This window comes from Chanodichthys erythropterus, chromosome 12 (assembly GCF_024489055.1).
Source record: "Chanodichthys erythropterus isolate Z2021 chromosome 12, ASM2448905v1, whole genome shotgun sequence".
Taxonomy (NCBI): domain Eukaryota; kingdom Metazoa; phylum Chordata; class Actinopteri; order Cypriniformes; family Xenocyprididae; genus Chanodichthys; species Chanodichthys erythropterus.
In genome coordinates this window covers 11347033-11361278 of record NC_090232.1, presented here as the reverse complement: position 1 = coordinate 11361278, position 14246 = coordinate 11347033, and the positions used below count along the sequence as shown (strand labels likewise).

The window sequence follows — 14246 nt, the reverse complement described above, 5'->3', positions numbered from 1 at the left end:
GCAGATGATAGAGTCCAGGTGCAGGTGATCTGTGATGATGAGGAGCTGACGAGGGAAGTGAGTGCAGGTGACGAAACTGGAGGATCATGGGAAATGGAGTCCAGGGGAACAAGGGATCTGTAACAGTACTCCCTCCTCCCGGTAGGCGGTAGTTTTTAAAAGTCTGAGGAAGGGCATGGCGGCTGAGGCTGAAGCGGCTGGGGCTGAAGCGGCTGGCTCGGCGGCGGCGGCTGGAGCGGCGGGCTCGTAGGCGGCGGAGACTGGAGAACTTGGCTCGGCGGAGACTGGAGAACTTGGCTCGGCGGAGACTGGAGAACTTGGCTCGGCGGAGACTGGAGAACTTGGCTCGGCGGAGACTGGAGAACTTGGCTCGGCGGAGACTGGAGAACTTGGCTCGGCGGAGACTGGAGAACTTGGCTCGGCGGAGACTGGAGAACTTGGCTCGGCGGAGACTGGAGAACTTGGCTCGGCGGAGACTGGAGAACTTGGCTCGGCGGAGACTGGAGAACTTGGCTCGGCGGAGACTGGAGAACTTGGCTCGGCGGAGACTGGAGAACTTGGCTCGGCGGAGACTGGAGAACTTGGCTCGGCGGAGACTGGAGAACTTGGCTCGGCGGAGACTGGAGAACTTGGCTCGGCGGAGACTGGAGAACTTGGCTCGGCGGAGACTGGAGAACTTGGCTCGGCGGAGACTGGAGAACTTGGCTCGGCGGAGACTGGAGAACTTGGCTCGGCGGAGACTGGAGAACTTGGCTCGGCGGAGACTGGAGAACTTGGCTCGGCGGAGACTGGAGAACTTGGCTCGGCGGAGACTGGAGAACTTGGCTCGGCGGAGACTGGAGAACTTGGCTCGGCGGAGACTGGAGAACTTGGCTCGGCGGAGACTGGAGAACTTGGCTCGGCGGAGACTGGAGAACTTGGCTCGGCGGAGACTGGAGAACTTGGCTCGGCGGAGACTGGAGAACTTGGCTCGGCGGAGACTGGAGAACTTGATTTCATCCATTTCATCCCCTCAAATACAATTAAAATCCCCACAGGCACTGGAGCTGGCTCTGTGGGGACTGGAGCAGGCTCTGGAGATACTGGAGCGGGCTCTGGAGATACTGGAGCGGGCTCTGGAGATACTGGAGCGGGCTCTGGAGATACTGGAGCGGGCTCTGGAGATACTGGAGCGGGCTCTGGAGATATTGGAGCGGGCTCTGGAGACACTGGAGTGGGCTCTGGAGATACTGGGGCCGCTTTCTTCCTCCTCCTCCGCTTACTGGGCTCAGTAGAGGAATAAGGGTCCAGCGTGGGGCAGGCAGGGAGTTCGCTGGAAAGGTGTGCGGAGGAAGCCGGAGGTTGACTGACTGGCCCGGCCAACCGTGTTTCTGGATGGACTGGACGACAACACTGATCCTGAACCTCTTCCACAAAGAATTTGGAGCCATTCAACCACAAAATTAAATTGATAGTTTCGCTTAAGGAGAAGCAAAAAACAGGTTCATCAAAACGGATAGTGTCGTCATCCAATCCATCCAAAAACAGGGAGATCAACTGAGCGTCGGGCCAGTTAGTCAAGTAAGCAAGCTCAACGAACTCCTCCACATACCTCTCCAGCGAACGTCCTACCTGCAGGAGCCTGATAAGGCGTTCGCTGGCTGTTAGGGTGAGAGGCGATGGAGGAGCTGGATCCAGGGAGCTGGGGAAAGTCTCCATTTTTTTTTTTTTTTTTTTCTGTGGAAATCCAGTTGGTATTGGTCCGTTCTTCTGTTACGGATGCTGGTGTAGAGATGAGGCTGATACGGATTTCCACAATACATACAATACTTTAATGAACACAAAGGCAGAGTACATCCAACATACGCTAACATAAACAGAGAACGGACAAGGAGTGCAGGGAGTGAGTGCATTATAAAGGGAGTGCAGATGATAGAGTCCAGGTGCAGGTGATCTGTGATGGTGAGGAGCTGACGAGGGAAGTGAGTGAAGGTGACGAAACAGGAGGATCATGGGAAATGGAGTCCAGGGGAACAAGGGATCTGTAACAGTAATATGCATGCACATGACATTACCGTTTTCACAAATTCGTGTTTTTGTTGTTTACATGGAGACCATTTCAAATTTACCAATTTCTAATGGTGCGTTCACACCGGACGTGACTTACGCGAATAAATCACGCTATTCGCGCGTAGTTGGACGCTTGAACATTTTGAGTTTACTCACTTCATTCGCGCGTGAAAATCCCTTCAAAACAGATGCAAATTCGCGTCATGAGAGGGGCTCTCCCGCTCCTTTATGTGTCCCAGACTCTCCCACTGCTTAAACACAACTTGTCAGTGGGGAAATAATTGTAAATTACAGCGAATAAGCTCAATTGGTCGTCTTTAGTTGGCTTGTAGTCTTAATATGTATACATATATATATAGTTCAAATACTGTTGTTATGTAAATGAATGGCCAAAATGCATAAAAAGTTCTCTATTTTTAGTTGAAAACGGTGTTGTGTAAATGACCCCCTCAGTTAACTATAATAACCCTGCCTCAGACGTACTAAAAGAATCATTAAGGAACCAGAATCATTAAGTGCAATCAGATTTGGAACCAGAATCATTCAGTTGCCTTCCTAATTACCACTGTGTCCTTGAGTAAGACATTGTTGTTACTTCCAGGGACAGGATTGGAAAACACACATCATGTCAAAGCATGTGTGCTAACCACTAGGCCAGAGCGTTCTGTTAAGATATTTCTAGACAAATCTAGATTAAAAATGTATGTAATGATGTTGTGTGACAACAATGTAGCACAGTTTGTTTAGTTTGGAATGTTTATTATTTTATAAATGTACTGTGTCACTTGCTGTGTCTTGCATTTTGTAGTGCCAAGGTTTTTGTGTCACATTCTCTCAGTGTGACTGCTCCTACTACACCCGTCTAATGTATAACCAATTAAAGCACAGCATTTCCTGAAGTTGTCATGTGAGACAGAGAGCAACAGAGACGTTACCTTAACTACTTCCCCATCAGCATTGTTTTTTTCCCAGCATTTTTGATCATGTTCACAAAACCTTCATGGCCCCCAGAATATTTTGTATGTTCTGAATATATCAAATGAAAGATAAGAGCCTCTGCTTAAAAAAATAAAAAAATAAATAAAAAATCTAGCTTCATGCTTTCTTTTTTTACACTTGAATGTGGGCACATTTCATAAAAAAAATCAGATTCAGAGAGATGATCAAAAAATAGATGGAGTAGATCACGTCTATCAACACCCCCATATCTTGCACAATCTTTTACCTCTTCATGAATTTGACATATTTGGTAACGTTAGCCAGTTTTGATTTATATGCTGTTGAATTTTTGATGATCACGTTAGCTTGTGTGTAAGCAATGCTTCTATCACTTGTTTCTGCTTCTTTATTTGTTTTTGGATACAGAGATTCTGTTCTATTTCAGAAGATGTGTAATAGCGCCCCCTACCATATAAAAGTGAAAACATGGATTGCCGGAAATTTCTGTCAATGGTGGGGAAGCATTGTGTCAATAAATGACGGAAAATTCTGTCAATGGCAGGGAAAAAGTTAACTGTTAACTTTTCCTTTCATCAAAGAATCCTGAAAACTGCATAAAGGTTTCCATAGATAGAGCACAACTGTTTCCAACTTTGATAATAAGTCCCAAATCAGCATATTAGAATGATTTCTGAAGGATCATGTGACAACTGGAGTAATGATGCTGAAAATTCAGCTTTGCCATCACAGGAAAAAATTACATTTTAAAATATATTAAAATAGAAAACAGCTATTTTAAAATGTAATAATAACTCACGATAGTTTTTACTTCATTTTTGATCAAATAAATGCAACCTTGGTGAGCATAAGAGACTTCTTTTAAACATTTTAAAAAATCTTACCAACCCCAACTCGAACAAACGTTAAGGATCTTAATATGAACTCTTACTATGAATATTGTCATATTTCTCATCAAATTTCAAATGAACTAATCCACCCACACTCGTTTTATTGAAAAAAATCTATAAGAAAAAATAGAGGACAAATATTGTTGGTATCCGAGATACAGAAACTTTCAAAGAACTTCAATATATTAGCATTTAATGAAACTTTGAAACTAATTTCTCTGTGATATTGATCAAAATGCATTTCTTTGTTTATTTATGAGTGTGTTTACTCTTATGTGTCCATTCTGCACCTCATTTTGTTGGTTAAAGTGAAAGCAGGAAGCTTATAAGTGTGGCGCTTCCATTAAGAGCAGGTCAGGGGTCAGCAAATTCCCATAATTACATGTCACAGAATGATAAAATCATGGCAGGTGTGAGAGGGCCTGAGAACAGAGCTGATGTTGTTTTGGACTTAAAGTGTGAGGATATATGAGTATTTTGGTGAGAGGAATGATTTTTTTTTCTTTTTTCTGATTTCTTTTTTCTTTCTCTGCTCTCTGTGACCTGATGAGCAGTAAACAAGAGGAATCGTGGTTCCCTTGGTAAGACATTCTAATGAACTCTTAAAGCTTGTAATCTTCACCCGTCCTCTCTCTTTCATTCCTGTCTCACTGCTCTGATGACATTAGATGATCATCTGCTTGAGATTTTGAATTATGAAGTGAACATTTGTCCTCTTGGCATTTCCCAGTCTGATTGCCCACAAGATGAGAAACGGCTATGTTCGGAATCATTTTGAGCATGGTTGGTTTGAGAACTTCAACTTAAATTACATTAAATTGGCTTTAAAAAATGAGTTAAATCTTGTATAACTTCCAAAAATAAGTTGAAAATTGCTTAACTTATTTTGCAAGCAATGTAAAAACATATGTTGTCATAACTTATTGCTAATATAATCTTTTACAGTGAACTAATGCATAAAATCAATAATGCGAATAATAGACAACAACATTTGATTGTCGATTTATCGCATCTGCATGCTATGCATGAAAAACATCCGCCAGTCACATGATTTTACAGTACTGAATAACACATTTATATGTGCAAAAATTTTGCATCTACAATGCAACAGCTGACTTCACTGAATGAGTGCTGATGCACATTTTGCTGATGCACAATTTTCTTGTTAGACATTAAATGTAGGTTTAGGATTCTACATGTAACTCAAGTAATTGTATTTTTATGAGAGGAGTAACTGTAAAGGGACTATTGTAGATAATTACTATATTCAGATGAGTGAAAACATTCCATTTGTTTTCATATAGCCTTCAAATTGCACACTGTTTGAAGGACATTGAAAGATGTGGAATAACATTTTTGTAAATAATGGATTAAATGTAAATATTTAATTAATCTAATAATAATATAGAACAATTAGGATAATATTTGTTTTTTAGTCCAATTAATTGATTCATTGAATAAATAATTGATAAATTAATTGATTATCAAATTAATTGTTAGTTGCAGCTCTAAAATTAATAAATAATATATGAAATCAAGTAATTGTCACAAAATCAATATTTAAAATATATTCATCAATTCAGTCTGATAGATATAGTTGTCAGCAACATGTCATAGCTTTTGACTTTACATTTCTTTAGTGACAAATGATTCAGAAGTAATATCACCAATTATTTTATTTTATTTTTGTATTATTTATTTATATTTTATTTTACAAACAAGAGTTGATATTAAATTATCATAAATTAAACATCAAGCATTTTTATTTTATTTATTTTTTTCAACCAAGAGTTAAGATTCAATTATTGTAAATTACACATTAAGCATTTTTGAAATGGTAGAATTTTTTTTTTTAATTATTTCATTTTATTTTATTTTATTTTATTTTACAACCAAGAGTTGATTAAATTGTCATAAATTAAACATCAAAAAAAAAATTTATTTATTTATTTATTTTTTTTACCAATAGTTAAGATTCAATTATTGTAAATTACACATTAAGCATTTTTGAAATGGTAGAATTTTTATTTTATTTTTTATTAAATTTTTTTATTTTAATTATTTCATTTTATTTTATTTTACAACCAAGAGTTAAGATTAAATTATCATAAATTAAACATCAAGCATTTTTATTTTATCTTATTTATTTTACAACCAAGAGTTAAGATTAAATTATCATAAGTTAAACATTAAGCATTTTTCAAAATTAAAATAACATACTAATTAATGGCTACATAGCATAGTACTGTCAGAAATATTGTTGCCATTTTATAATATAAAGTGTTTTTTCACATGCTGTTTTTTTTTTTTTTTTTAATAGCAGCAGTATTCAGTATATATGCAGTGCAGTATGCATGTATTTAACTCCGAACATAGCAATACTGTAGTTTATATTTTACGCATAGTGGATCTTATATTTTTATTTTCTTGGTATTTTGCATTCTGTGAATTATGCATACATATTACTACTACAAAATAACATGTATAAATAATTATTGCCTGATCATTTGAAATGGTTCTGCGGGACTTAAAAATAAGCATGCCAAATAAGAAATCCTGAATCTTAACCCCCACACACACAGCATGACATATAGATTCACACTGGTTAATATGTGCATCGGCCAATCAGAGTTGAGAGTCCTGAGAAAAAATCATTTACTGGCTTTCTCTCTTCTGTCTGCTCTCACCCATGCTGTCTCCCTCTGTGTGTGTAATCTCTCATGTACTGTGTGTTTAGATGGATTTGTTAGAGGCTTAAGATAATAGATTCTCCTCAGAGACAAATTTAATATCTCCACATGTCGTAATCTCACTCACTACTCATGTAGACACTGGATTAAGATTATTACATCCGATCTCTCTGAATGACCCCGACCCTCGTGTGTGGACTCTTGCGAGTCCCTTTAGCTGTGTTCTACATTGTTTTACAACCATCTCGATATGCTCAAGGCGACTAATCTCTGCGCCTGATGAAAACCAACCCATGGAAGACAACACCGTGTCAACACCATGTCAAACACCATTCTGACTTGAGTACATGAGGCCGTATAAGCGGCTGACAGCAACGTTACCTCACCTTAGTGCAAATCTTCCTTTTCATTTGCGGCGTTCTTCAGGCTACTGTACTTCTGAGCTCACTCTGAAAAATAACACACAGCTATAATCAGCACTTCCCGAAGCACAATATGAGAATAGATAGTCTCACAGAATTATTCTGTCAGCAGTGCTGAGAGATGTGAGCTAGAGTGTGATTCTTTATTTCTGTTGGATCGTATTTATGTTAATTGTTTGCCATCCCAGCATGATACTGCAATACACAGTGTGATTTAGACAAGTGCGGTTGTTTGTTGGTTCTGGAACAATTTTCCTATCAGTCGATCATCGGTATAACTCAACCCCTTAAAGGGTTAGTTCACCCAAAAATTTATTTTTCACCCTCATGTCGTTCCACACCTGTAAGACCTTTGTTCATCTTTAGAACACAAATTAAGATATTTTTTGATAAAATCTGATGGCTCAGTGAGGCCTGCATTGACAGCAAGACAATTAACACTTTCAATGCCCAGAAAGCTACTAAAGACGGATTTAAAACAGTTCATGTGACTACAGTGGTTCAACCTTTAATGTTATGAATCGACGAGAATACTTTTTGTGCACCAAAAAAGCTAAATAATGACTTTATTCACCAATAGCTGATTTCAAAACACTGCTTCATGATGCTTCTAAGCTTTACGAATATTTGTGATTTTTGTTTGTTTCGAATCAGTGGTTCGGAGCGTGTATCAAACTGTCAAAGTCATGTGAACCATTGAAATTTCGAAACACTTATGATGTAACGAAGCCTTGTTTACTGAAATCATGTGACTAATCGACTATAGCATGAACAGTGTTTTGAAATCGGCTATTGTTAAAGTTATTATTTTGTTTTTTTGGTGCACAAAAAGCATTCTTGTCGCATCATAACTTTAAGGTTGAACCGCTGTAGTTACATGAACTGTTTTAAATGTAACTTTAGTAGCTTTCTGGGTATCTGAATGTGTTAATTGTCTTGCTGTCAATGCAGGCAATGTAAAAAAAAAAAAATCTTAATTTGTGTTCTGATGATGAACGAAGGTCTTACAGGTGTGGAACGACATGAGGGTGAATAATTAATGACAGAATTTTCATTTTTGGGTGAACTAACCCTTTAAATCAGAGGTCACTTATTGGTTAAATACAACCCCCCCCCCCCCCCCCTTTATTATTAATGCATATTAACTTATATGAATTCATTAACATATATTTATTAAATAAATAAATAATATTTTAATAAATCAATAAATTGTATTTATTTATTAAATTAATGCAACTTATTAAATTATATTAACTTATATTAATAATTTCATTCATTAAAATTTTTATTTATTTATTTAACCATGTTAATATAAATACATTATATTTTAATAAATAATATTTTTGATAAATAAATAAATTATATTAACATATTAAATAATGCAAGTTATTTAATTATATTAACTTATATTAATGAATTAATTTTATTTATTTATTTATTTGACCACATTTATATAAATACACAATATTTTAATAAATAAACAATATTTTAATAAATAATTAAAATATATAATTTTTTAAATTAATGCAAGTTATTAAATTATATTAACTTATATTAATGAATTCATTCATTAACATTTTGTATTTATTTATTTTTTATTTGACCATGTTTATAAAAATACATAATATTTTAATTAACATTAAATTGTGTTTAACAAAAAATAATAATTTAAATAAATTGGTTAATGCTTTATTAGTAGTAATTATTTATTTATTTATTTATTATGTATTTATTTGTTTGGCCACATTTATATAACTAAATAATATATTTCATCAATAAATAATATTTAAAAAAAATAAGTTAATGTTTTATTATTTATTAATGTTGTATAGTTTTTGTTATTTAATTCATTTATTTATTTATTTATAATGCTTTTGTTTATTTAAATGATTATTTATTTAACGAAATATAGCCAAAAGCCATGTGTCCAGAAAGAAAGAAAGAAAGAATATAATTGCCATTTATCAGTTATCGACTATACATGAAATTAATTTTCATCTTATCGTATTTGCCAGAATTTTAATATCAATGCATAGTGCACTGATTGCTTGAAAGAATTATTGTTGTTCCAGGTCCATCACAGGATGTGTAAATCACTCTGAGCACTAATATTCTGCATAAATCAGTAGTGCAGAACTGGAAACTATTTAACACCATATGCATCCATTGTGTACTTGTTACTGGACATAAATTTAGAATGTGCCAGTCTATGCAAATTAGGTTTCATGCCAGATCCAAACCTAAGGTGCCATAGTTTAACACCTACTGGCTATATTTTAGAGTGCACATACACAACTACGATTCTGAAATACCGCTTCGTTTTTAGACTTTTCAGAAATAGCACTCCTATATATCTTGTTCCTCTTCTTATTGACTTTTCCTGTCCAATTCCATTCGCTCGCTCCAATCTTCTGTATTTCATTTTCGCTCGCAGATTTCTGCTAGGTTTTTTGTGGTTTATTTGTCATATTTTTTGAATGATGAGATACAGTGAGATGAATGCATAAATTATATACACCCCAACTGAGATTACAAAAGTTAGAGCATCTATCACTGCTGTGTTTGGAGGATGTGAGAATGCATTACACCTTTCCAGTCACTGATCAAAGATCAGATCAAAGCTTGTGTGTGTGTGTGTTTGCATCTGTGTGCCAGTTTATCTATCATGGTAGGCTGGTTTTCATCTGAGGTGCATGTTCTCACCATTCTCGTTGAGTTTTAAAGGAATCACTTGCATAAAAGGAAAATTCTGTCATTATTTACTCATTCCATCTTTTATTTCTTCACATTTGAAGATCATGTTACAATGAATGGAGAATGGAGTTTTCAAACATTAAAAAGGTACCATAAAAGTGTCATAAAAGTATAAAGCTGTATGACTTATACACTGTATTCCAATTCTTATGAAGCCATGACGTAGCTGTAAGTGAGAAACAGCCCAAATACAAGTTCATAGGTAATCTTCTTTTCCATTTAGTCGATGTGGCTAAATCATTGAACTCAAGAACTGATTCATGCATGAATTCAGGTTCTGTGAAATGGATTCATTGAAAAGATCTTAATAGAACAATTAGCTTATGAATCAAACATTACGAGTTCTCTTATGAATGTGCCAAGAAATACACTGACTCGTATAAAATAACTCTTTTAAGGTGCTTTTAAAGGATCATAAAAGTATAAAACTGTGTGACTCAAATGCTATATTCCAAGTCTCATGAAGCCATGCGACCGAATCACTGAGTCAGTGAGTTGAACTAAAGAACTGATTCATGCATGAATTCAAATTGGTTCTGTGAACTGAATCAACTGATACATTGAAAAAATCTTAATAGAACAATTAGTTTATATATGAAACATCACCATTTCTGTCATGAATGTGCTAATCACTGTATGATTCTTTTAGAATACTCTTTTATGGTGCTTTTACAAGTATGATAAAAGAATCAAAATGTATGACTCAAACTCTATATTCCAAGTCTCATGAAGCAATGTGATAGCTCGAAACCAGACCAAAATGTAAGTTCATTAATTATCTCCTCCTCTATTTAGTCGATGTGACCAAATCACTGAGTCAATTAGTTGAACTCAAGAACCGATTCATGCATGAATTCAAATTGGTTCTGTGAACCGGATCAACTGATTAATTGAAAACATCTTAATAGATCAATTTGTTTATGAATCAAACATCACCAGTTCTGTCCTGAATGTGCCAAGGAATCCACTGTATGATTCGTTTAGAATACTCTTTTATGGTGCTTTTAAAAGTATCATAAAGTATAAAACTGTACGACTCAAACGCAATATTCCAAGTCTTAAAAAGCCAAGCAATAGCTCGAAGCCAGACCAAAATGTAAGTTCATCAATAATCCCCTCCTTCATTTAGTCAATATATCAATAGAATATATCTTAATAGAACAATTATTTTATGAATCACAAGTCACTAGTTTGCTCATGAATGTGCCAAGGAAATACACTGTATGTAGGACTCGTATAGAGTAATTAAATGAAATGCATCACAGCTGTCATTTGTGCAGCTCTTATGGTGCTTTTGCATCCTTTTTGCAATTGAAAGCTCCAGTTCCCATTCATTGTAATTGCACGGAATGACATGAGGACGACTAAATGACATAATTTTCATTTTTGGGTGAAGTATTCCTTTAACGATGCAATCACATGTCATTTTCGCCATTCACCTATCTTTCTCCATCTCCCGCTCTTTCTTTTCCTCCTCTATCATCTTTCAACCATGGCTAGTCATTTGAGTTTCTTCTGCATGTATTATTTTTCAAAGAACGAATTGATTCAGAGAGAGGATAAAAAGAAGAAAAAAAACGTAGCACCTCATCACAAAACCTTATCTCCCTCATGATGCTCAGTCTGTTAACCTGATTGATTGTGCCAATAATCAACCGTCTCTCTCTCTCTCTCTCTCTCTCTCTCTCTCTCTCTCTCTCTCACTTTTTTACCATTCTTTTCTCTTTCTCAATCTCAGATGTTATTGCCCCCGCTGAATTGGTTGCCCCGGTGATAGTGATTGCACCTAAGAACACATCAGTGGTTGCCGGGGCGAGTGAGGCTACTCTTGAGTGCGTCGCAAATGCGAGGTGGGTTGCCCCCGACGGCAGTGACTCAATGCCAGGGTTCCATTAAAAACAGGGTTCCTGTATCATTTCAAAGATGTTTGTTGTTGTTATATCGTTTTCATTATCCATCACAGCGGTGACGTCATTCACATCTGTCAAAATTGTGATTATATCTGTCATTTCACATAAACTTGATGACTTTGACCGTGTTATGCATTTGTTTCAACTTAATGAAGCCAAACCCTGACTGGTCTGCGGCTATGCAGTCGCATACACAACAAACTGCGATGCACTGTGTATTCTGACACCTTTCTATCAGAACCAGCATTAAAGGGTTAGTTCACCCAAAAACTAAAATTCTGTTATTTATTACTCATCCTCATGTCGTTCTACACCCGTAAGACCTTTGTTCATCTTCGAAACACAAATTAAGATATTTTGATGGTCTTACGGGTGTAGAACAACATGAAGGTGAGTAATAAATGACATTTTTTGCATTTTTGGTTGAACTAACCCTTTAACTTCTTGAGCAATTTGAGCTACAGTAGCTTGTCTACACAGGTCAGCCTTCGCTCCCCACGTGCATCAGTGAGCTTTGGCCGCCCATGACCTTGTTGCCAGTTCACGACCGTTCCTTCCTTGGACCACTTTTGATAGATACTGACCACTGCAGACCGGGAAAACCCCACAAGAGCTGCAGTTTTGGAGATGCTCTGACCCAGTCGTCTAGCCATTACAATCTGGCCCTTGTCAAACTCGCTCAAATCCTTACGCTTGCCCATTTTTCCTGCTTCTAACATATCAACTTTGAGGACGAAATGTTCGCTTGCTGCTTTTCTTGCATATTTAACACATACCTAACTGGGCCCTTTATAATTCTTGGCATGAGTATTAATTTCAGTATGGCAGTTAATGTGCTGTGTTTTATGTGTGTGCATGGAGCAGATCTCTTGACAGGCTGCAGGTGTTCTGGAAGCGTAATGGGGTGAGACTAACAGCAGGAGTGGACTCGTTCGGGCGCAGGCTGGCCATCACTAACCCCACCTCAGCAGACGCGGGTCTGTACGTGTGCGAGGCCGCGCTCAGAAACAGCAGTCAGAAGAGCACAGAGGCCAAAGCGTACCTCTCCGTGCTGGGTAAGACGATTGGGGTTTCTCTTGTGCTACATGCAGGTTCTGGCAGATTTTTTAAGTATTATTTTACTGAAAAATGACCTAGAGAGCAAGAGTTTGTCAGATAGATTTGATTTCAGGAATATCATTTAATTAAATACTGCAGTGAGCTCAATTTTTTTGTTCCATGTATAATACCAAGGGTTTTTTTTTTAAAAGAGCAAAGTCACTCCACTTGGCGGTATTTCGTTAACACCTCTGGGCAGCTATTATTAGTCAAGTACAGCTCCCGTCAACTTTTTCCAAGCTTATGTATCAATTACTGTAGAAATGCCAAATCATCAGAAATTGATAACATTACACCAAAAATGAAAACTTTAATGATAACTATATTACCATCCACACCAATGAACAATAATTTTTATTCTAAACGCACTGCTGCAAACATGTTCTCAAGACTCCCAGATAGCATGTAATCATTGAAACAATGTTGAGTCAGTGTTGATGCTTCAACGCTATTTGCATTGAATTAACGTTACAAAGTGATGTTGCTTTACTATCACTTTTGCACCCTCAGTTAATGTTGAAGCAATGTTGAGATTTCAACCTCAAATCAATGGTAATATTATTGATTCAACATTACAAAGTGATACTTTTTCAACATCACTTTTGCACCCTCAGTTAATGTTGAAACAATGTTGAGATTTCAATAATAAATCAATGATAATATCATTGAATCAACATTATGAGGTGATGTTGGTTCCATTTCACGTTTGCACCCGCATTTAATGTGGAAACAATAGTGAACAAAAAAAATCAATGGTAATGCTATTGAATCGATGTTATGTTGATTCTACATCACTGCTGTTGAATCAATATTGAAATGAACAAAAATTATTTGTAATATTGTTTGATCACTGTTAATGTGATGTTGATTGAACTGAAATGTCAACATAAAATAATTTCATAAAAGCGGGACCCGCGGGTTGGAAAAAAAGCAGACCTACGCATCACTATTGTATAATGAAAGAGCTTTTTTTTTTAATGAAAATTTATTTAAATCTGCAGATTCACCTTATGTACCTTAATCTGTTTAAATATCACAAATTAGCCATGTCATTCACGTTCTCAAACACAAGACGTTGTTTTTCATTTATTTATTTATTTATTATTGTGTTTCAGTGGAAACAGCACTCTAAAAAATCCTGGGTTAAAAACAACCCAAGTTGGGTTGAAAATGGACAACCCAGCAATTGGGTTGTTTTAACCCAGTGGTTGGGAAGCAATACAGTAATTTTTATACAACAGTTGAGTTAAATAAAACTATCCAACTCGTTGGGCAAACATTTAACTTGCTTAAAATGAACCCAAAATATGCTGGAAATTAACATTTATTAATATGTTTAATAAATGAGCATTTATTAATAAGATAATGAATAATAAACAATAAACATTTATTAAATTCTTATTAATAAATGTACACCTTTTGATTAATATTGTTGCCTCTTGTAATTATGTCTGATTTTTAATTTCTCACCTATTT

General features: G+C 36.2%; 1 protein-coding gene across 1 annotated transcript in view; it reads left to right on the top strand.

Moving 5' to 3' along the window:
- The window catches only part of sdk1b (sidekick cell adhesion molecule 1b), a 296151-nt gene that overhangs the window by 161195 nt on the left and 120710 nt on the right, over nucleotides 1-14246 (top strand). Inside the window, exons 6-8 of the mRNA XM_067403334.1 lie at nucleotides 4451-4477; nucleotides 11501-11612; nucleotides 12537-12727. Coding sequence (XP_067259435.1) covers nucleotides 4451-4477; nucleotides 11501-11612; nucleotides 12537-12727 — 330 coding nt within the window. The remainder of the gene's footprint in view (nucleotides 1-4450; nucleotides 4478-11500; nucleotides 11613-12536; nucleotides 12728-14246) is intronic.